The 22,895-nt window shown below is 44.1% G+C and overlaps 1 protein-coding gene and 1 pseudogene across 1 annotated transcript in view; both read left to right on the top strand.

The window, feature by feature from the left end:
* mmp20b (matrix metallopeptidase 20b (enamelysin)) overlaps positions 1 to 11,892 on the top strand; it is a 12,585-nt gene extending 693 nt beyond the window's left edge. The window contains exons 2-12 of the mRNA XM_061216588.1: positions 1,259 to 1,497; positions 2,438 to 2,586; positions 3,131 to 3,256; positions 5,816 to 5,983; positions 7,773 to 7,935; positions 8,086 to 8,101; positions 8,678 to 8,763; positions 9,022 to 9,155; positions 10,158 to 10,314; positions 11,001 to 11,104; positions 11,592 to 11,892. Coding sequence (XP_061072572.1) covers positions 1,259 to 1,497; positions 2,438 to 2,586; positions 3,131 to 3,256; positions 5,816 to 5,983; positions 7,773 to 7,935; positions 8,086 to 8,101; positions 8,678 to 8,763; positions 9,022 to 9,155; positions 10,158 to 10,314; positions 11,001 to 11,104; positions 11,592 to 11,782 — 1,533 coding nt within the window. The 3' untranslated portion in view covers positions 11,783 to 11,892. The remainder of the gene's footprint in view (positions 1 to 1,258; positions 1,498 to 2,437; positions 2,587 to 3,130; positions 3,257 to 5,815; positions 5,984 to 7,772; positions 7,936 to 8,085; positions 8,102 to 8,677; positions 8,764 to 9,021; positions 9,156 to 10,157; positions 10,315 to 11,000; positions 11,105 to 11,591) is intronic.
* Positions 11,893 to 22,469: 10,577 nt separating this feature from the next.
* LOC133107602 (uncharacterized) overlaps positions 22,470 to 22,895 on the top strand; it is a 980,437-nt pseudogene continuing 980,011 nt past the window's right edge.

Here is a 22,895-nt window from a genome sequence, read left to right as displayed (position 1 = left end):
GTGTGATAGGGAACATGTCAAGCTTTAGAATATAGAAGTCACCTGTTTCATCAACGATATAAGCTTGGCGATTCATCAATCAATCAATCAATACATTTTTTGTATACCGCTTTTAACAAAGGGGCTTTGTCAGGAAGAAACCTTGAACAGAACCTGACTCAGAGGGGGAACCCATCTGCTGCTGGTTGACACTGGTTTGTTATAGAAATGGTTGTAAATATGAACAGATGAATTAAAGTACATAATGTCTAATCTGAATTAATTAAATCTACGCAGAGATGACTCCGGTGACATAGGGGGAATCATGATTTGAAGAATCTCGCAACACTACAAAAAAAAATCTTGTTTTTCACATAAACATAATGCAGTAGACAGTGATTGTAAGTGCCTGACATGCAGGTGTACAGATAGAGGGTGTATCCAGGTGTACAGATAGAGGGTGTTTCCAGGGGTACAGATAGAGGGTGTATCCAGGTGTACAGATAGAGGGTGTATCCAGGTGTACAGATAGAGGGTAATAATAATAATAATAATAATAATAATAATAATGCTACAATCTGCATGATATTTTGGATATTGGAGTTGGAATAATAAAAGTGCAGACTTTCAGCTTTAATTTGAGGGTATTTACATCTAAATCGGGTGAAAGGTGTAGGAATTACAGCCCTTTTATACATAGTCAACCTCATTTTATGGGCTCAAAAATAATTGATTAAATTGTCATGAATAATTGTCCTACTGAACCCAATGGAGAAATTATTTAGGAGAAACAACCTTTGAAGTGATCCATCCAAATCTGCTGCATATCTGAGAACAGCATGATTGTTTTGTGGCTCATTTGATAACTTGGACCCTTTACTACTTAAAGCCCTTTTGCCAACACACACACGCAGACACACACACACACACACACACACACACACACACACACACACATACACACCTCCCAGTTCCTGCTCCTTCTCTGCAGCCCATGAATGAGGAATTAGTTCCCTGCCAGATATTAGACAAAGGGAACCTGAGTAAATACAAAACACATCTTTTTTAAATCACTATTTAATTTATTCAATGAATAAAGCTATCGAACACCCATATCACCCATGTGAAACTGTCATTGCCCCCTTAATCTTAATAACAGATTGCACCTGTGAAAATAGAGCTAACCAGGAAGGGGGCAAATACTTTTCCATGGCACTGTATATTTGTCCCACAGGTAACAAATGATCCTTGTGTCTTTCTCCATCCCATCTGCCTGCAGGAGTACCTGCAGCACTACTATGACCTGCAGGTGGCGCCCACAAGGCGCAGAAAGAGGAGCGACTCGGCCCTGTCCTCCAAGGTGAGGGACATGCAGCGCTTCTTCGGGCTGAACGCCACGGGCCGCCTGGACGCGGAGACGCTGCGCGTCATGAGGACCCCTCGCTGTGGCGTGCCCGACGCGCACGAGTACGTCTCCAACCAGGGCGCCAAGTGGAACAAGAACACCATCTCATACAGGTGAGGAGCGGCTTCGCACAGGAACACCATCTCATACAGGTGAGGAGCGGGTCGAGCCTGCGGCTTCGCACAGGAACACCATCTCATACAGGTGAGGAGCGGGTCGAGCCTGCGGCTTCGCACAGGAACACCATCTCATACAGGTGAGGAGCGGGTCGAGCCTGCGGCTTCGCACAGGAACACCATCTCATACAGGTGAGGAGCGGGTCGAGCCTGCGGCTTCGCACAGGAACACCATCTCATACAGGTGAGGAGCGGGTCGAGCCTGCGGCTTCGCACAGGAACACCATCTCATACAGGTGAGGAGCGGGTCGAGCCTGCGGCTTCGCACAGGAACACCATCTCATACAGGTGAGGAGCGGGTCGAGCCTGCGGCTTCGCACAGGAACACCATCTCATACAGGTGAGGAGCGGGTCGAGCCTGCGGCTTCGCACAGGAACACCATCTCATACAGGTGAGGAGCGGGTCGAGCCTGCGGCTTCGCACAGGAACACCATCTCATACAGGTGAGGAGCGGGTCGAGCCTGCGGCTTCGCACAGGAACACCATCTCATACAGGTGAGGAGCGGGTCGAGCCTGCGGCTTCGCACAGGAACACCATGTGGTGCACCCTCAGAAATAAAGGTAGAGGTACATTTTTAGTATAGCAGCCATTTTGATAAGGTATAAAGTTGAGAGTGCTGTATGGGACTCGTGGGACTGTAAGTGTGAAGGAACACATGTCTTGAATGTACCCTGAATGCTACATCAATGTTCTTAGGGTACTAAGTACCTTTTACTTGCAAAGAATGTACAAATGAATGATTAAAGCCATGGCTATGGGGTACATTTTAAGCACCTACTGTATAGCTTTTGTACCTTTTTAGGCTGTACGGCTTCATAGTGCTGCACAAATCGCTTGAGCGGGTAAAGGAGTAACAGTGAAACATGACCTTTCAGGGTTAGGCGGTACACCTCTGACCTGCCAGCCAGCACGGTGGACTCAGAGATCGAATCAGCCCTGAACGTCTGGAGCAAAGCCAGCCCTCTGAAGTTCGTCAAGTCCTCCTCGGGCACCGCAGACATCTTGGTTGATTTCGCCTCGAGATGTAGGTGCCAGCCCGTGACACCACAACTGATCATGGGAACGTTTACACATACCTGCATATACTGTTCATGAGAATTATGAGAATGTTTATTCATCTAGCAGGTGCTTTTGTCAGTGACTGAGAAGGCCATTGTTCTACATACCAAATGCAGTTTATATCATGTGTAACTACCAGCACCTGAAAAGAGCACTATTATAGACATTTACTACAATGATTAGACAGTACACACAACACACAAGTTCATTAATTTGGGAAAGTCTGAATACAAAACACAATGTAGAGTCTCCAGTCAAGGTCATGAAGACCTACAAGCACTTCTGGCTTTTGTTTTTACCTCAGAACCAGTAAATTAGCCCCAACAATCCAGGTGGGCTAGGATATCTGTGTGATTGATTGACTTAATCAATTATGCTGAGCAACAAAAACCAGAAGACCCCACTGGACCAAGTGCTATAGTACCAATCAATACTGTTAGAAAACAGCTGAAATGAAATGGGTAATGAATGGATGAGTGATGTGAGTGTTTTCCCCCCTGTGGGAGCAGCACATGGAGACTCCTACCCCTTTGATGGCCCCCGGGGGACGTTGGCTCACGCTTTTGGCCCTGGGGACGGCATTGGAGGGGACACACACTTTGACGACGCAGAAAAGTGGACCACCGGATCAGATGGTAAACCTCCCCATAGAAGTAGCTAATGGTAAAATAACTCAAATTAATGGTACGGGTTTGTAGAAAACAAATGATTAATTATTCAGTAACATTGTTGGGGGTTTTAACTGCTGAATATTTGCTCTAAGTAATCACTAGAATAATCAAGCATTATTCACAATAGCATTAATAAAATAGATTCATTGTGTTACTGTGCTTGTAAATGACATCAGTTATTCAACCTGAAACATTATTTACCTGTTTTACAGTGTTAGGTAGAGTGTTGAGCTGTTTGAGTTAATAATTTAGTGGGGTCAGTACAGGTCAGACCCCAAAAAAAAGTCAATTAATCTTTTCTCTCTCTAATTATTAGAACTTAATATAACATATTATCCTTTCTCTAACTGACGGACACTCAAATTACAGTTTTTTACAATCATATACCCACTTGTCTCAATACCATGTCCTCTTTTTCAAAACTCTTCACACAGTGTGCTTTTGAAACACGCACCTGAGCACATCAGTTAACCTTTGGTGCAAAATGCACTTCAACCACCAAAACACTTATATTTCACCCAAAAGTGACTCATGCTGCCATAACTATAGCATATGCTTTCTCCCATAAGACTACTTTGTCACTCAATGTTCAATGAACTACAAAACACAAACAACTTGGAGCATTGCTAAATACATATATTATGTGTTTCCCTTTCCTCTATTTTTGCATCCACAAATATTTCAAGCCAAGCAGCTAAAGAAACTTTTGATCTGTTGGTTTGCCTCTCACAATAGATGTCATGACTAAGTGTGGTAAATTTACAGTAAACTGTAAATTAATTAATGTTTTACTATATTGGAAACCCAGAATAACAATTTTTACTGTATAATGTAAAACAATATATGATAAAGAAACAAATCACAAAAGCAACAGTATGCTTCAGAGGGTTTATAGTATTTTGACATTTGTTCTCACAGTGCAATATACTGTAATTCAGAAAAGAAAAATACAATACAATCAATTACTCAAAATACATTACAACCAATAACAAATACATACCAAAGAGCAATATTTCCACTATATACAGTAATTCGCACATATATTGTCTGCCTATCAGTATCAGAAGTCTACTGTTGGCCTAGCCCATCCATCCTGTCCTCTGCATTTGGCCGTAGATTTTCATCAACATCACTCCGAATGTTATCTCTTGCTATACACAATTTTTCTATACATCTCTTTGCATGCCTTATCCAGCCCTGGATGTGTTCCACTGTTATGTCCGTACACCCAGCAGCCATTACATCTAGAAGTGACATCTGTTCATGTGGGTAGTGGTCCTAAACCTTCACATATACCTTCATAAACTTCATATACCTTCATAAACTTCATGGTTGTAGCGCTTACACTGTCAATGTTTGGAAATATGTTCTTGTCTGTGATTATGTTGTTGCGTATTTCTCTTAGCATGATGCTGACAATGACCATCCCAACTATTGTATCCTCCTGTTGAGGCGTAAACAATCTTCCCCTTCCCCCTGTGTGACTGTGTGAGGTAACCGCTGGGTCCTGTAGTGAATCAAAGACAAATGTGCAGTAATACATCTGCTTTTTCTGGAGACTTCTCAAATCACAGTACTGCTGTAATATACACATCAATTGAACTCCTTCAGTCAGAATGCTGTAAATACTGTATAATACCTGTTGGTTTGCCTGAAAATCCTCACTATTGAAGCCACTGTGGATCTAGGCAAGTTTGGTTGAACCCTCAACCTGCTTCCCTCAGGGACAGACCATGATTTATCACATGATCAATAACTGTGGCTCTGATTTCATCAGACACAACTGTTCTTGCTCTTCCGCGACGTCTTCTTCCTTTGCCTCTGGCTGCATCCATTTTCCCCACCAAGGCTAAAGAATGCAAATGCAAATCCAAAGGTGGCCCTTTTGTATATGTGGTAACGGGGCACAAACAACAAACACCTGGGTAGGTTGTTCAATGAAATGACAGCCAGGTGTTTCAACAGTACATATACAGCAGTAATAGTGGAAAAATCTCTTCAGTGACAACAACATCTATATTTACCCCATATAAATGCACATTTCAATGCAAGTATGATCACTTTTGTATAGATGGTAACAAGGCTGCAAACAAAAAAAATGAATAAACTGAATAAACTGAAAATGAAAGCAATGCAAAAATATCCACAGTTTAGTTCACATAGTCTAATGAAATGGTGAATGTGTTAAGTGTTTTGAAAAAGTGGACACGGTATTGAGACAAGTGTGAAAACGATTGTAAAAAACTGTAATATTCATATTCATACACAACACATGACAATGTGTTGGTCAATGGCCAGTGCATGTAGTGGAGGCAGAAACACTTGGGGTTTTCAGGACCAGGCTTGATACGGTGTTAGATTCTATTTAGGTTTTAGGCAAAGTAGGTAGTAGGTACACTTAGGGGTAGGAAAAGGGGTAGGAGCATTGTTGGGCTGAATGGCCTGTTCTCGCCGTTACCTTAAGTTTTGTTATGTTTTGTTATGTGATGTTAACGTCTGCTGTTTTTAATCTGCCAGTTTCAGGGTACAACTTGTTTCTGGTGGCAGCGCACGAGTTTGGCCATGCCCTGGGGCTGAAGCACTCCAGAAACCAGGCGTCTCTCATGTACCCCACATACAAACAGAGGGACGTCAACAACGTGCTCTCTCGAGAAGACACCAACAGGATCAGCTCTCTCTACAGCCAAAGAGGCAAGTATCGCAAATTCACAATATGAATGACCTATAAATATGAAAGCAGTGATCACAAATCATTTTTAAAAGGTTTAAAAATACGGAAATACAGTTCAGTTGCGATTTATTGCACTTAATGTAACCTATCGCGCAGTTGTAGCTGGCTTTATGTATAGCCTTACAAAATATAAATAATGACAGGCACCATCAACTACACAATTCTAAGTAAGGATTTACAGCATAAAACCACAAAGGACCCCAAGCAAAAAAAAATGCATTTATGTGTACTTTTAAAACATTTACTTAGTATAGAAATACAATAAATTTACTTTCAGTGTACACTCTTAAGTGCTTTATTTCCCCCACAGGGATATAGAGGACTGATATTAAATTATAGGTTTGGTTGCAATTATTGCTGCTGAAGGTGGTGCAACCAGTTTAAGGGGGCAACTACTTTTTCACAGGGATGATACAGGTGATATTTAAATATTTTTAAAAAATATATTTAAATAAGAATCAGGTTCCCTTTGTCTAATATTACATTTCTAAAAATCTGAAACAATTCAGTATGATCTGTACAGTAATTATGCAAATCAGGAAGGGGCAATGACATTTTTCATGGCACTGTATGTTATGTTAAGTACATTCATTGCAGTGTGTTTCATATTCAAAAGAATAACTTAAAGTTGAATGATTTAAAATGCATTTTTTGAAAAGTAAATATACATATACTTTCCTCCCTCTATAGGGAGGAAACGCAGTTGTTTTGGGAACGATACTTCCGATATGCTGCTCCATATTAAATCGAGCGGTGAAAGCTAAATATACGCAAACTACTAGTGTTGAAGTCTGGATTCAATGTATGAGTTTCATGGCTTGAATACATAGCTATATACTGAATACGATGGGAATTCAACTCGTAAAAAGTTTTGCGTTTTTAGATCATCAAGGTTACATGAATACTCAGTCTCCCATAATGCTTTCCCTTTAATAGTGATGATAGAGATGTCCTCAGTCCGCCGCCAGACTCTGTTGGTTTATTTGTTGGTTTATTTTGGCCAGTCATAAGTTCCTCCTGGCTTAAACTCCTCGTATCATCTTCCTCATTCTCTCTCACCACTGGGATTCTATAAAAACACAACTGCCTACTCTTGTCACCACGGATTTGTTATGATAACGATAAATTACACACGTTGTGATCATTTTCAAAGAAAAAGGTGAACAGAAAAATCTTCTAATTCTACTCCACTTGGTGGCAGGCAGTTTCATATTAATGAGCGGTTAGTCTATCTGTACAATTCGGTGCCGAGCTATTCAAGTGACGTCACCGGAATACTATGAATAGATGAAATCAGCGTGACGTCTTGTGACTTGAGACTACAAACCCAAGGCCACATCAGAGGATGAGAAATGGCTAGAACAGCCAGGCATTGTGGGTGACGTAGTGGAAGCTAGGCATTGTGGGTGATGTAGTGGAAGCTAGGCATTGTGGGTGACGTAGTGGACAGGAGGCATTGTGGGTGACGTAGTGGACAGGAGGCATTGTGGGTGACGTAGTGGACAGGAGGCATTGTGGGTGACGTAGTGGACAGGAGGCATTGTGGGTGACGTAGTGGACATGAGGCATTGTGGGTGACGTAGTGGACATGAGGCATTGTGGGTGACGTAGTGGACAGGAGGCATTGTGGGTGACGTAGTGGACAGGAGGCATTGTGGGTGACGTAGTGGACAGGAGGCATTGTGGGTGACGTAGTGGACAGGAGGCATTGTTGGAGTTGTAGTGAAAATGAGCATGTCGTGTCTGTAGCCGCAGCTCCTGCTTGGCGCCCTCAGCCCCGCTGGGCCTCCTACTTCAGCTCCTGGTTCCAGGGCCGTCGCTACGCCTTCCGCCTGCAGGCCAAGTGTGACCACACCCTGACCTTCCACGCCGTCACCTCACTGGGGGACACCACCCTGCTCTTCAAAGGCAGGTAGGATGGGCTCTACGAGCCACGCCAGGGGTCCTGGAGAGCAGTATTCGATTCTCCACAAAATGATGCAATCCAGCAGGATGTTGCTCTCCAGAACCAGGGTCGGGGACCCCTGGGGTTGGGCCTGGATATTGCGTGTTTGATGTTCAGCTACTTCAGGGACACAGTGTGATGTGGTCCATAGAACAACCAACTCTTTACACATATAAGAAATCTCTCCATGCCACTTCCTGCACAGACGTCTATGTCATTCATTTGCTATAAATTGTACACTCTTAGAAACAAGGGATTGGTCTTTGGCTTATCTTCATATAGAAACCCTTATTTGTTCTTTAAGGAACCCTCCATGGTAGGTGTGAAAAATGTGAAAGCGCCATGATTGAACCATTATGCCTGACAAAGAACTGTTGTAGAAAAGGTTATTTAACAGTAAGCTGTGACAAATTGATTTGCGAAAGCATTCATTATTATTAGTTTCACCTGCGTTTTCACTTCCTGATTGTTTCCCACACCTGATTGCCATTTACTCTTGTTATCTGTCTTATATAAACCCCTTTGTTGTACGTTGCCACATTGTTTCAACCATGCCTTCCCGCGTTATTATCTGACTGATTTCTGTTACGACCTGTTTCGTCTCCGACTTCCGCATTTTGCTTTTCCCATCTGTCCTGTTTGGAATTGTAGTTTATCGACCCATTTCGGCTTTTCGACTTTTGTTTAAGGTTTTTGTCTGCTTTGGCAGTCTGTTATCGACCCTTCGCCTGTGACCACGACCCCGTTTTGGATTATCTGTGGTTTGCTGGCTATTGACCCACGGTTTTGTGACTTGTAAGCAGTCATAATTTGTTCATCAATATGGCGACCACAACAGTTCAGTCACTTGATTGAAATCCATGAATAGTGTGAATATCAGCACGGCTAGATATTCATGTCTTGCCTAGCAACACCCTCTTGCCATGACAAAGTTCATGATATAACCTGCATTCTCCTTCCATATTGGTTTAGTAATGATTGTCAGGCTCAGATGTTGTCATTTCAGATAACTACTGTTCTGCTTCCTTCCTTTGTATGTTTACTACAACTCAGATATCTTTGGATGAAGCAAGATCAGCAAGATGATATCAAAGCGGTCCCCATCCACAACTTCCTGCCAAAAATCCGCTCAGGCATAAATGCTGCCTACTCCATTCCACAGAGGTCCTCTGTGTACCTGTTTGCAGGTACTGTACCCTTAGGGCTTCTAAACAGGGGTGTGCTGGTTCCAACTCTGAGCTTATCTCTACTGTTCTCATCCTCCTCTCCACCATCACTCCCCTCCTAATGCCCCACCCAAACACCCACCCCAACCCTACCTCACCCTGACACCCCACTGTAATCCTCATCCCTTAAACCCCTCTCCACCCCCACCTGAACCCCCCTACCTCACCCTAACACCCCACCCAAACACCCACCCCAATGCCTCTACCTCACCCTAACACCCCACCAAAAATCCCATACCTTAAACCCCTCTCCACCCCCACCCTAACCGTTCTACCTCACCCTAACACCCCATCCAATCACCCCATCCTAATCCCTACCTCACCGTAACACCCCATCCAATCACCCCATCCTAATCCTTGTCCCTTAAACCCCTCCTAACACCCCACCCAAACACCACCACCCTAACCCCTACCTCGCCCTAACACCCCATCCTAATCCCTACCTGACCCTAACACCCCATCCAATCACCCCATCCTAATCCTTGTCCCTTAAACCCCTTTTAACACCCCACCCAAACAAACACCACCACCCTAACCCCTACCTCGCCCTAACACCCCATCCTAATCCCTACCTGACCGTAACACCCCAGCCAATCACCCCATCCTAATCCTTGTCCCTTAAACCCCTCTTAACACCCCACCCAAACACCACCACCCTAACCCCTACCTCGCCCTAACACCCCATCCTAATCCATATCTGACCCTAACACCCCATCCAATCACCCCATCCTAATCCCTACCTCACCCTAACACCCCACCCAAACACCCCATCATAATCCTCGTCCCTTAAAACCCTCTCAACACCCATCCAAATACCTCATGCTCACACTTCTCTCTGGATCTTTGAGATTCCACCTGAAACCTACATCCTCAATCTATCCTGAGACCTCATCCTAACACCCCACCCATGATCCCCTCAACTTTATCCAAAACTACCTGCTCTCCCCCCAATAAACCCCGTAGGTTCCAGCGTGTGGACGATGAAGAGGTTCCGGGTAAAGGGCCATCCCAAACCCATCAGGAGGTTTGGGATACCCAAATGGGTGAAGAGGATTGACGCAGCGGTGCATATAAACACCACGGGACACACCCTGATGTTCTCACAGAACCTCTACTGGAGGTGAGCTACATTCCAGCATAATTCTGACCTCATAAACATGTCTGCAGAAGCGTGATGACGCTGTTGTACAATTTAAATTCAGTATGGAATGGAAGGTACCCTTGTTGGGGCTGGGAGAAAAAACTATATTGATGTTTATCAAATGTTTTTTTTCAAATCAAGTGGGGTTTTTTTTAAGATCTTTAATTTTACCTGGTCTGTCATAGGCCACATGAAATGCTTCTGGGGGGAAATACATCACCACTGATTTCTATTGGGTTTTGTAAGCATCTAAACATCGCCATTGATATCTATTGGGTTTATTAAACTTCATGTCACCATTTATTTCTATTACTCAATAAAAATTGTTAAAAGAAAAAAGACGAAAAAACGCCAATACGCCGCAGACTGAACTGAAGCGGGATTGAGGATGCCTCTTTGTGTACCAGTCCCCCTGCTGGTCCACCGGGCCCCTGCAGGTTTGTCTGATGAGGTGCATGTGGATTGTCCTCCTCTGACTCATGTCTGTGCAAGCCCAAAGCGCAAGACCGCCGCGTGAAAAGCAGCAGCTAAATCACGTGTTTTGCGGACAGCACGTGCTTGTCCGTGCTCTCACAAATTCACAGCACAGCAAAGCTGGATGAGCGCAATGGGGCCGTCTAAATTCAGGAAAATGCGTAAAAAAGAGTGGGGTCCTTCTTTTCCAGCTACAATGAAAATCTCAGGGTCCTGGAGGACTTTTACCCCCGGAACACCAGTGAGGATTTCCCCGGGGTTAAAACTCCCATCGATGCAGCCGTGTACAAAGATGGTATGTGCCACAACCACAAACCTCCTTACAACTCCTTACTGTGAAAGACCTTACAACTATTCCTTCTGCTACAAACAGCTCAAATATATTAACAACTATCACAGTAATTCATGTTTTAGGACAAGAAGGCATTCGGGATGCTTTACAGTAGATTTCCACTCCTCTTAATGTATTGAGGTATTCTGATCAATTTTAATTATGTTAACTGAAACTGTAACTTCATTACGTTAGGGACGTGAAGCTTTTTCATTACAAAATGATAGTAAAGCTGCATGGAACATGTATTTCTATGACCTTTCTAAGAACCTTACATATACTGTAAGACTATTTTATGCACACAATCTCATTACAGCATACAGAATTAAATGAGACTCTAATCAGTGTTCTCTCAGTGTTCTTGAAAGGCCCTTGTTAGCATTCTAGCCAACCATATTCAGAACATATAAATATATCAGTGAAGTTTTGGTTTTTGAATTCTGTTCCCAAGGGTTTCTCCATTTCTTCCACGGGCCAGAAGTGTACAAGTACGATGCTGTGCAGAAGTGCATTGTGGGGGTTGATAAAGCGAAAAGCTGGCTGGGATGCAGGGCCAAGTCCCCACTGAAGAGACAGCTGGGCCCTGAGCGGGCCGAAAGGAATATGTGTCTGAATGTTCCAGAAACATCCAACCTAGCCTAGACTGAAATGCTCTCCATCTGTAGCTCACGACTACACCTCATACTAATTTTACCTCAATTACATAACTGACACATCTTGTTGATTCTCTCAATTTCTTGGATAAAAATCATTCTGTCATTTTAAAATGTTTGAGGTACTTAAATATACTTAATATTTGTCATATACAAGCATTATTTAACATTTAATGTTCTTTAATTGAGCCCGAATAAATAAACACAAAAATATTGCAATTTTGACGGATAGTGTGTCGCCTTCTTATTGTCTCCCAAATTACTAGCCTTTTTATCCAAAATTTGAAAAATCTGTGATAATTATCTTATTTTAGTGCCTAAGGAACAGTAAGTGAAAGTTGGGCACCTGTCTGGGAAAGTGACACCAGAATCGTTCACAAAGAAATCTCCATCCATCCATTTTCACCCACTTATCCAGTTGGACGTGCCCGGAAAACTGCCAAAGGGAGGCACCCGGGAGGCATCCTGATCAGATGTCCGAACCACCTCAATTGGCTCCTTTCGACGCAAAGGAGCAGCAGCTCTACTCCGGAGCTCCCTCCAGATGTCCGAGCTCCCTCTCTCCCTCTCTCCTTCTAAGGCTGAGCCCAGCCACCCTACAGAGGAAGCTCATTTCGGCTGCTTGTATCCGCGATCTCGTTCTTTCTGTCACTACCCAAAGCTCGTGACCATAGGTGAGGGTTGGGACGTAGATCGACCAGTAAATCGAGAGCTTCACCTTCCGGCTCAGCTCCCTCTTCACCAGGACGGTCCAGTGCAATGCCCGCATTACTGCTGACGCTGCAACGATCCGCCTGTCGATCTCAGGCTCCCTTCTACCCTCATTTGTGAACAAGACCCCAAGATACTTGAACTCCTTCACTTGGGGCAATGGCTCGTTCCCAACCCGGAGGGACCAATACACCATTTTCCGGCAGAGAACCATGGCTTCATGGTTCCGGCCGCTTCACACTTGGCTGCAAACCGCTCCAGTGCGTGCTGAAGGTCACAGTCTGATGAAGCCAGCAGAACCATGTTGTCCGCAAAAAGCAGAGACGCAATTCTGAGGTCACCAAACCAGACACTCTCCTCACCTCGGCAGCGCCTTGAGATCCTGTCCAGGAATATCACAAACAGGACCTGTGACAAGGGGCAACCTTGGCCCACACCCACTGGAAACGTGCTTGACCTTGTGCCAAGGACAGGGAAACAGCTCTCACTTTGATTATACAGGGACCGGATGGCTCGTAACAACGGCCCTGGTACCCCATTCTCCCGCAGTACCCCCCACACGGTTCCCCGGGGGACACAGTCAAAACCCTTCTCCAAATCCATAAAACACATGTGGACTGGATGGAAAACTCCCATGACCCCGGCAGCAACCCCGCCAAGGTAAAGAGCTGTTCCACGACCAGGACAGAAGCCACATTGCTCCTCCTGCATCTGAGGTTCGATCGTAGGTCAGAGCCTCCTTCCAGCACCCTGGGGTAACCTTTCCCAGGGAGGCTGAGGAGTGTGATACCCCGATAATTGGAGCACACCCTCCAGTCCCCCTTCCTGAAAATGGGGACCACCACCCCAGTCTGCCACTCTGCAGGTACGGTCCTTGCCCTCCACACGACACTGAAAAGGCGTGTCAGCCAAGACAGTCCAACACTGTCCAGAGCCTGGGCGAATCTCATCCACACCCGGCGACTTGCCACTGAGCAGCTTTTTGACTACCTCAGCAACTTCCGCCAGGGATATAGGTGCCGATTCCCCCGAGTCTTCAGGCTCTGCCTCTTCCACAGAGGACGTGTTGTTCAGGTTCAGAAGCTCCTCGAAGTGCTCTTTCCACTGCCCAACAACATTGCCAGTCCGGGTCAGCAGTTCTCCTCCCCTGCTGAAAACAGCTTGAGACAAACCCTGCTTTCCCTTTCTGAGTCGTCGGATGGTTTGCCAGAACTTCCTCGAGGCCAACCTAAAGTCCATAGCCTTCTCCATAGCTTCTCCCAAACTCCTCCCATACCTGGGTTTTTGCTTCAGCGACTGCCGAAGCCGCAGCCCTTCTGGCCACCCGGTACCTGTCTGCTGCTTCAGGGGACCCCCAGGCCAGCCAAGCCCGAAAGGCCTCCTTCTTCAGTTTGACGGCCTCCCTCACTGTGGGTGTCCACCAGCGGGTTCTTGGGTTGCCACCCCGACAGGCACCAATGACGTTCTGGCCACAGCTCCTGCTTGCCGCCTCTGCAATGGAGGCCTTGAACATGGCCCACTCGGACTTCATGTCCCCAGCCTCCCCCGGGGTGCGTGAGAAGTTCCTCCGGAGGTGGGAGTTGAAGACCTCACAGACGGGGGCCTCCGCTAGACGTTCCCAGTTCACCCTCACTACACATTTGGGTTTACCGGGTCTGTCCGGCAGCCTCCCCGGCCACTTGATCCAACTCACCACCAGGTGGTGATCAGTTGGCAGCTCTGCTCCTCTCTTCACCCGAGTGTCCAAGACATACGGCGCAGGTCTGATGATACGACCACAAAGTCGATCATCGATCTTTCCAGGATGCCGCCCAGTGACTCCAAGAAGGCCGGATACTCTGAACTGCCGTTTGGTAAATAAGCACAAACGACAGTCAGAGCTTTCCCCCCAGTGACACCTATCACAAAGAGGCGACCCTCTCGTTCCCTGGGTGGAACTCCAACGCAGTGGCGCTCAGCCGGTGGCTTGTGAGTATCCCCACACCCGCCCGCCGCCTCTCACCCTGAGCAACTCCAGTCCCTCTCCAGGAGTTTGGTTCCGGAACCAGTGCTGTGCGTAGAGGTGAGCCCAACTATATCTAGTTGGTACCGCTCCACCTCCCGCACCAGCTCCGGTTCCTTCCCCACCAGAGAGGTGACGTTCCACGTCCCCAGAACCAGGATCACCGCGCCCGTTGGGCAAAGCACCCATCTCCGATGCCACCCCTGCAGGTGGTGAGCCCACAGGGCTGCGACCCTATGTTACCAATTCGGGCTGTGCCCGGCCCCATGGGATAAGGCCTGGCCACCAGATGCTCGCCGGTTTCCCTTTTCCGGGCGAGGTAGCTGGGTATGTGTGAGGCTGTGTCATGGAGTCTTTGAATCGCTCTTAGTCCGTCCCCTCCCCTGGGACCAATTTGCTTTGGGCGACCCTACTGGGGGCTAATGCTAATGCCCCCGACAACATAGCTCCCAGGATCACCGGGACACACAAAACCCTCCACCACGTTAAGGTGGCGATTCCTTGGATAGGCCAAAGGAGGTTGTATATTTTCTTATATTTTTTACAGTTACAGATGGTCAAAATAACACTGCACAACACATTTGTTGGCCAAGTTGGTACAGGACTTTGCATAGCATTATGTTTGTTGCATTTTTACCATTTAATCCCAACAAATTAGAAAATTTGAAGAATTAATATCAAGAAGGGTTAATGTAGGGTCAAATTGACCCCAAACATAATGAGGGGTTCAAACTACAGGGATACTCTGGTACTGGAGGCCACTAGTACTTCTTATTTTCAATCTTCCCATCAAATCAGGGACTGTACGGAATCTCTGGCCAATCAGTGACATCAGCCAATCAACTCTCAGGTAGAAAAGAAACAACGCACTATTGGCATTCGAGTGGCTGGTGGGAGTATCCCTGCTCGACTATATCAGCTGCACTAGCTGCACTTTATCCATATTATAATGATACAGTATATTGAGTAATTTTCTAAGGAAATATTACAATTTTATTCACCCTTTAGGGGGTAATATCACAAATTTGTGATCAGAATGTTCTTATCTGAACAGTCTAATGCTGATTTAACATTCACTAGTGGTAACCAGTGGAGTTCTAGATCATTGACTTGATATGAATCTCTCCTACTGGAATATCTACTGCTGATCTACACTGTAAACCCCAACAGTTATACTAACTTAGAAATATCATCAATGTAGTACTTAAAACCTGGTATTTAGTTAACCAAACTCTAAACTGTTGTGTTCTGTCACTGAGTAATGAGGTTTTAATTTTATTGGAATATAATGAGTAAACATTGCACCGCTACATAATAATTTTGAGTATCCAGTCGTACGTAGTGTCTGATGTCATCGACGTCGTTCTAGGCTTTCAGAAAAATCAAGATGGCTAACCTCGTGCGGGCAACGGATAGGAATATTTACATATTTTTGCATGTACCTGCAAGCCTCATCATCGAGTCAAGCGATCATTTTCACAGTTTTGGTCCTGCTTTTTGTTATAAGTGTTCTCATTTGGTAAGTAAATCGATTTCTTTTTTATGTACCGTTGACCGTTTGCTAGCTTAGCTATCTGTGGGTAACAGCCCGCTAGCGAAGTATCCATGGAAGATAAATTTAACATAGCTTTTAGTTTGTATTGTTTCCACCTAGGTCACTATAGATGAGCAGGTGTAAGTGTTAAAGTAAACATAGTGAGCATGACAACCGTGTAATGCACTAATATGTTTGGGTCACAGCATTGTCTGAAATGAATGTGAAAAATACAGCAGGTTGGTAGACACTACTAGCCGTACTGGAATTACTTGAGTGTGTGGCAAACTGGAGCATGAAGGGAGTGTGTTTGGAGCAAACAAGTGAGCCGAAAAATAGAGAGATGTGACCGAGGTGGAGCTTTTTTCCAATCCAGTTTTTGGAGGGAGTCATTCTGGCGCGCAGTTAATTTCCCGGTCATTTTTTATATGTGCGATTGTCATGGGAGAGAAGTAATGAGAAGTAGACAATTAGCCTAGAGTTAGATATGAAGTTAATTTAGGCATAACCACAGATTTACAGCATACACAACGTTGCTACGTGATAGTAAATGAGCATGACTGATTATGTTTGTGTTAAATGTCCAACAAATAATGTATGAAGCTTATATTTACGTTTTTTTTCTCTCTCTTAGGCTCAAGTGGAGGCCAAGTGGTGTGTCATTTCAATCTGCATTGAAATGGTCCTGGTCTGGTTATTTCATCAAAAAACTTCCAAGTGTGCGAATTTTGTTAGAAAATCAAAACTTCCAGAGGGCGTGCCAATACTTTGGTCCATGACTGTATCACTCGTTTGATTACTTTGATTAGTCCTTTACATCTACGGATCATTGTCGGTAGGGCCTAGACTGCAGTGAACAAGTGGGGAAATATTTCTACAATTATTATCATTTTTGATATGTTAACATCTGGGGCGGACACCTTCAGTGCCGAGAAGGTCTTCGTTGTAGTTGAGGGGGAGGTTGTTTCCAAGGTTGGCTGATGCATTTATATTGTTGTTTGGCCTCATTTATGCTTTCAATTTGGAGTATCCAAAGAAACTCATCTACATATTCACGTTCATTCAGAAAATACTGATGTGTCTAGATGATAACAAACCACTGAAACCATCCCTACTGAATTTGAAAAATGATTTGTTGAACTAAACAGAAAGCTTCAGTGTAATTATACATAAAGGCTCCATACATTGTTGTGCTAATACAAAAGGCTTGTTTTTTTGGGGGGTTTTTTCAAAGGAGCGGCCCACATGTAAATGTTAACATTGCCCTGCTTGTTACAGGAAGCAGAATATGTTTCCAAATGCCTGAAAACATTTTTTAGGTAAATTTAAAATAATGTAGTTGTTTGATGTTAGATTTTTGATTTTTATGGTCCTCTGCTTGATCACAAATGTTTAAGTTGCAAAGCTCTAATTATGCAAAGTTTAAGATGACTGAGTCATTTGATTGTCAGAATTTCTCAGTTCAATTTTCTACCATCCAACATGTTCAGTTTGGTGTTGTTAAAAAGCTGTCACTTTGTTATCATGCATAGGGGGTTCAGCCATTGATAATGATTGTGAGCACCTTTGGAAAGGCTTTGTCAATGCCATAAACATGTTATGTATGTATCATGTATTGCTGTCTAGTCAACTGTTAAGGCAGAAACTATGCTCATTGAGGGCAAAGTGCCCATGTTTTAATTCTGATCTGAAATATTCTGCTAAAAGTTAATGTCTGTGAAAAGGCAGGTTGTTTTACAACTTAATAAATAACTTGTATTGTATCAATGGAGGCTGTATATTTTTTTCAGAATTTAGTTTAAATCTATTAATCATATAGAATTACTATCTTTTCATGTTTAATCTTTTGAGTAGCTTTAAGTTGTGTAAAATTAAATTTATTAGTCAGAGTAAGTTGGTTGAACTAAGCTTCACTAAGTGTTATTAAGTGAAATTTATTCAGTATGTAGAGGTTAAAAGATATTAGTATAAATATAATATAATATGAGTCAATAGAACTTATTTATTTTGTCATTCCTTCAATGCATTTTGAGTCCAGATGAAATATTTTTGAAATTAAAGTGTAGTTAAAAAATATATTACATGTACTTAAATTTTCTTAGGCAATCAGTTACCACAAAAGTTTTGAGTACTCTGAACTTATTAGGTTTTACAGTGTACTGCTGATATCTTACCGTGGGTTAAGCAGTGCACGTTTATTGGAAACTTCTGCAATTAAAATGGGCTGATAAACATTTTGAATTCCACCCAGAAAAATCAGTTGGCAGGTTTTCAGGATTAAATGGAGGTTAAAGCATGGCTAGAAACAGAGGTACTGTCGGGACATGTCATGTTGTCTTGTAGATTAATTAACATTAAAATGGCTGTTTAAACGACACAAAAAAAAGAATGTTTCAGAGTGTTAATGGAGTGTGAGACTGGGAATTACGCTGGAAACATCATATTCAGCAATTACAGTGTGCACACAAACGCACGTGCACACACAGCACATACGCAGTCATTACAGTAAGGCGCGGGCCCCGGGGCCGGAGCGGCGCGGGCCAGACATGACCTCAGCAGAGCCCAGGCGCGTGGGCTGCTCTTGCTAACCGCAGGCTTCCCCGCTCACGTGACCCTGCGTTCCCCGGGCCTGGCCTCCAGAAGGCACTCTGTCCTATAAAGCCCAGGGGAGGGAAGGGGAGGGAAGGGTGCGCGGGAGGACCGGAGGACAGGATGTGGCCCTGGGCGCTGGTGCTGTACCTGCTAGGGAACACACACCTGGCCTGTACCTTCCCCCTCGCCCCGTCGCCCCCCACCAGCCCAGAGGACCTCCAGCTCGCCGAGGTGCGTCTCCCCTGGGTTAGGGTTAGTCTCCCCCTGGGAGAGTGGGTTAGGGTTAGTCTCCCCCGGGAGAGTGGGTTAGGGTTAGTCTCCCCCTGAGGGAGTCGGTTAGGGTTAGTCTCCCCCCGGGGGAGTGGGTTATGAGGGTTCTGGGGTACACAACCAGGTCTTAGAGAGGATAACTCAGGTAAAGTGACATGATTATTTTAAAGTTTATTCACAGTAAGTGAGTGTACTGCATGTATTATTGATGTATAAACTGTATTGATAAGTATTTTATGTGGTGTATTGATTCGTAATGAATATTTTGTCTCTTGTACTGTAAAGACTTTCTGTTTTCAATAATAGGACCTTAAGATTTTTATTTATTTTAGGTAATTTTTGCACTGTACTGGTCAATAATGAGTACTGTATTAATTAATCTTGAATATAGTATATGTAGTATTGAAGATTAGTTATCATTGTCCTGTAAGTGCATCAGCTTTACATACAGGTGTGCTGCAGCTCAGTTAGCTGAATTGTATTATGCTCCAAATAGACACATTTCTTCATACAGGTAAACTCACCCTTTTCAAATTTCTTTCAGCCAAAACTAGGCAACTGGAAATTTTAAAGGAAAATTTTAAGATAACATCTTTGTGCATTAGAGGTCACAACTCATTATTTTGATTTGCATCCACTTGAAATGCAATCAAACTTATGGGTTCTGTGTTACATTCTGTATTGATGATGCAATCTGATTGATGGCTTGCGAGAGTAAGAATTATTGCTGCATGGTTTTTGTGCCACAGCTGCAACTAGATAACTCTCTAGGTGAAACCGAGTTGATTTTAACACTGAGATAAGTCAGGAAGGAAGAGCATTTCTATCTCTTTGTCACTGTCTCTTGGAAGGCAGATATTTGAGTTAGGCTTCTGGCATGCTTTATTGATTTATTCTATGACTATTATTCTATGAAGTATTGGAATAAATTAAATGCATTTAAAATATGCTCTTACACAGGGTGATGTAGAACACACAGTTGCAAGAAAACCTTTTTGAACACTTTGGAATTACCTGAATTTCTGCTTTGATTATTCATAAACTGTGGTTGGATCTTCTTTTAAGTCACAATTATAGATAAACACAATCTGACTGAACTAATAACATACAAACAGTTTTTATTGATTGCATTAAGTGCAGTGCAGGCTGGGAATAGTAAGTTTACCTCTGTGTTAATGACTTATCAAAATTGCTCATTGGAGTGAGGTGTTTCAATTAAGGAGATGACATTGGCACTGAGGACCGCACAGGACCGCACCCTTAAAGGCACACAAAGCCTGGTTACTGAGAATTCTAGAAAGATCTGTTAGTGTGAACCATGCCTCGATCCAGAAAACTTACCCTAGACCTTAGAAGACACATTACATTTACATTATTGGCATTTGGCAGACGCTCTTATCCAGAGCGACGTACAACAAAGTGCATACCCATAACCAGGGATAAGTTCGCTGAAAGACCCTAGAGGGAAGTACAATTTCAACTGCTACCTGTACAACAAAGATAAGGACGAGGGCCAATTTTTTTTTTTTTTGAGAACAAAGAAACAAACAAACAGAGCAAAAGTAACCAAAGTTAACTATCCAAACACTGCTTACCTAGCCAACTAAAAATTCCGATACACAAAGCAAGTCACAGAGACAACAATTAAGGTTCACAGGGAGGTAGGGAGGGATGGGGAGAGGTGCTGCTTGAAGAGGTGCATCTTCAGCTTGCGCTTGAAGGTGGGGAGAGTTTCTACAGTTCTGACCTCAACGGGGAGTTCGTTCCACCACCGTGGAGCCAGAACAGACAGTAGTCGTGAGCGTGATGTGGAGGTTCGGAGAGGGGGAGGTGCCAAGCGGCCTGTGGAGGCTGAGCGAAGAGGTCTGGCAGGGGTGTAGGGTCTGATGATTTTTTATAGATAAGCTGGGGAAGACCCCTTAACTGCTTGGAAGGCTAGCACCAATGTTTTGAATTTGATGCGAGCCATGACAGGCAGCCAGTGGAGGGAAGTAAGCAGGGGGGTGACGTGTGAGTATTTGGGAAGGTTGAAGACCAGACGAGCTGCTGCATTCTGGATGAGTTGGAGGGGTCTGATGGCAGACGCTGGGAGGCCAGCCAAGAGGGAATTGCAGTAGTCCAGGCGGGACAGAACCATCGCTTGGACCAGGAGCTGGGTCGAGTAGGGGGTGAGAAAGGGGCGGATTCTCTGTATGTTGTATAGGAAGAACCTGCATGACCGGGTCACCATGTAGAGATGCATGATGCTGGAAAAGGCTATGAAAGCATTGCTAAAGATGGGTGTTCATCAATCTACTATAAGACAGATTGTCTGCAAATGGAGAGAATTCAGGACTGTTGCTACTCTCCCTACAAGTGGGAGCCCTGCAAAGATCACTCCAAGAGTACAACGGGCAATGTTGAACGAGGTGTAAATGAACCCAAGGGTAGCAGCAAAATACCTCCAGAAAGCTCTGCAAAACCACTGCTGTCCAAAAAAAAAAAAAAATTGTGGCACATCTCATGTTTGCCAAAGACCACCTGGACATATGACAACGTTTCTGGGAAAAAAATTTCTGGACAGATGAGACAAAAACACACAAAGTTATGAAAGGAGGAAAAACACCAAAACCTTATCCAGTGAAACATGGTGAAGGGAACATCATGGTTTCCCCACAGGGCCTGGATACCTTGCAACCATTGAGGGAACAATGAATTAAAAAGTGTATCAGGACATTTTATAGATCAGGGCATCCGTCTTTTACCTAAAGCTTAAGAGAGGTGATGCAACAAGACAATGACCAGCACAGAAGCACAGAAGTAAATCAACTAAAGAATGGCTGAAAAGGAATATTTCTGTCAGAGTCCTGACTTTAACCCAATTGAGATGCTGTGACATGATTTGAAGAGGGCTGTGCCATCAAGACAACCCATAAATATGGATGAACTGAAATACATTTGTAGGGGGAAATGGTCCAAAATTACTCAACAACATTGTGCACTTCTTATAAGCAGCAACTGTAAATGTTTGGTAGCAGTGTTGCTGCTAAAGGAGGATCTACAAGTTACTAAATGAAAGGGTTCACTTACATTTTCCAGCCTGCACTGTGCATGATTACTCATTGCAATCGATATAAAATTGAAAACCATTTGTGTGTTATTAGTTTAGTCAGTTTTTATCTGTAATTGTGACTTAAAGAAGATCCGACCACAAAAACTATGTATTTTGGTAAAACTCCATTTAACCAAACAGAACCACCTTTATAAATCTGGAAAATGTTTAAAGGTGGAAAATGGTTTTGTTTTGTGAACTGGATGTGAAACCTTGCCTGGGGAAATTGCTAACACTATTTTACAGCCCGTTAATGACTTAGTACCTGGTTCTTATTTGGTAAGTATTTCAGAGGCAAGTACTGTGAAACAGGCTGCAAAATGATTTGCATAGTACTTGCATATGGTACCTACTGACTTTGTTTCATGATCCTTACTGTATCACTGAAATCAAAGTAGTTGCCTAATAATTACACAAGTAGCTGTGTACTTATCCAGTTAATCTAAAGTGATTGACGCAATGTGAAATAAAGCTTTATGTCGAGATTGAGGGAGCAGCGTGTGTATCTGCAGGAGTACCTGTGGAGGTTCTACCACCTGCCGGTGGACGGCTCTCAGCGCAGCAGGAGAGACACGGCGGCCTTCGAGGACAAGGTCCGCCAGATGCAGGAGTTCTTCGGCCTGGACGTGACCGGGCAGCTGGACCAGCCCACGCTTGTGGAGATGAAGACGGCGAGGTGTGGGGTTCCAGACGTGGAGAGCTACAGCTTCCACCCGGACAGACCCAAGTGGAGGAACCACACTCTCACCTACAGGTTCGTTCCCACCCCACCCACTGCCCGCATAACCACTTGTTACGAAACGGAAACCCAACAATGTAACAAAGACAAATGGGTGTAAAAGTTCGTAACATTTAACACACAACCACAGTAATATGTAAAGGCGTGACTGAAACGCAACACG

This window comes from Conger conger, chromosome 13, assembly GCF_963514075.1.
Source record: "Conger conger chromosome 13, fConCon1.1, whole genome shotgun sequence".
NCBI lineage: Eukaryota > Metazoa > Chordata > Actinopteri > Anguilliformes > Congridae > Conger > Conger conger.
This window is presented reverse-complemented; position numbering and strand designations above follow the sequence as displayed.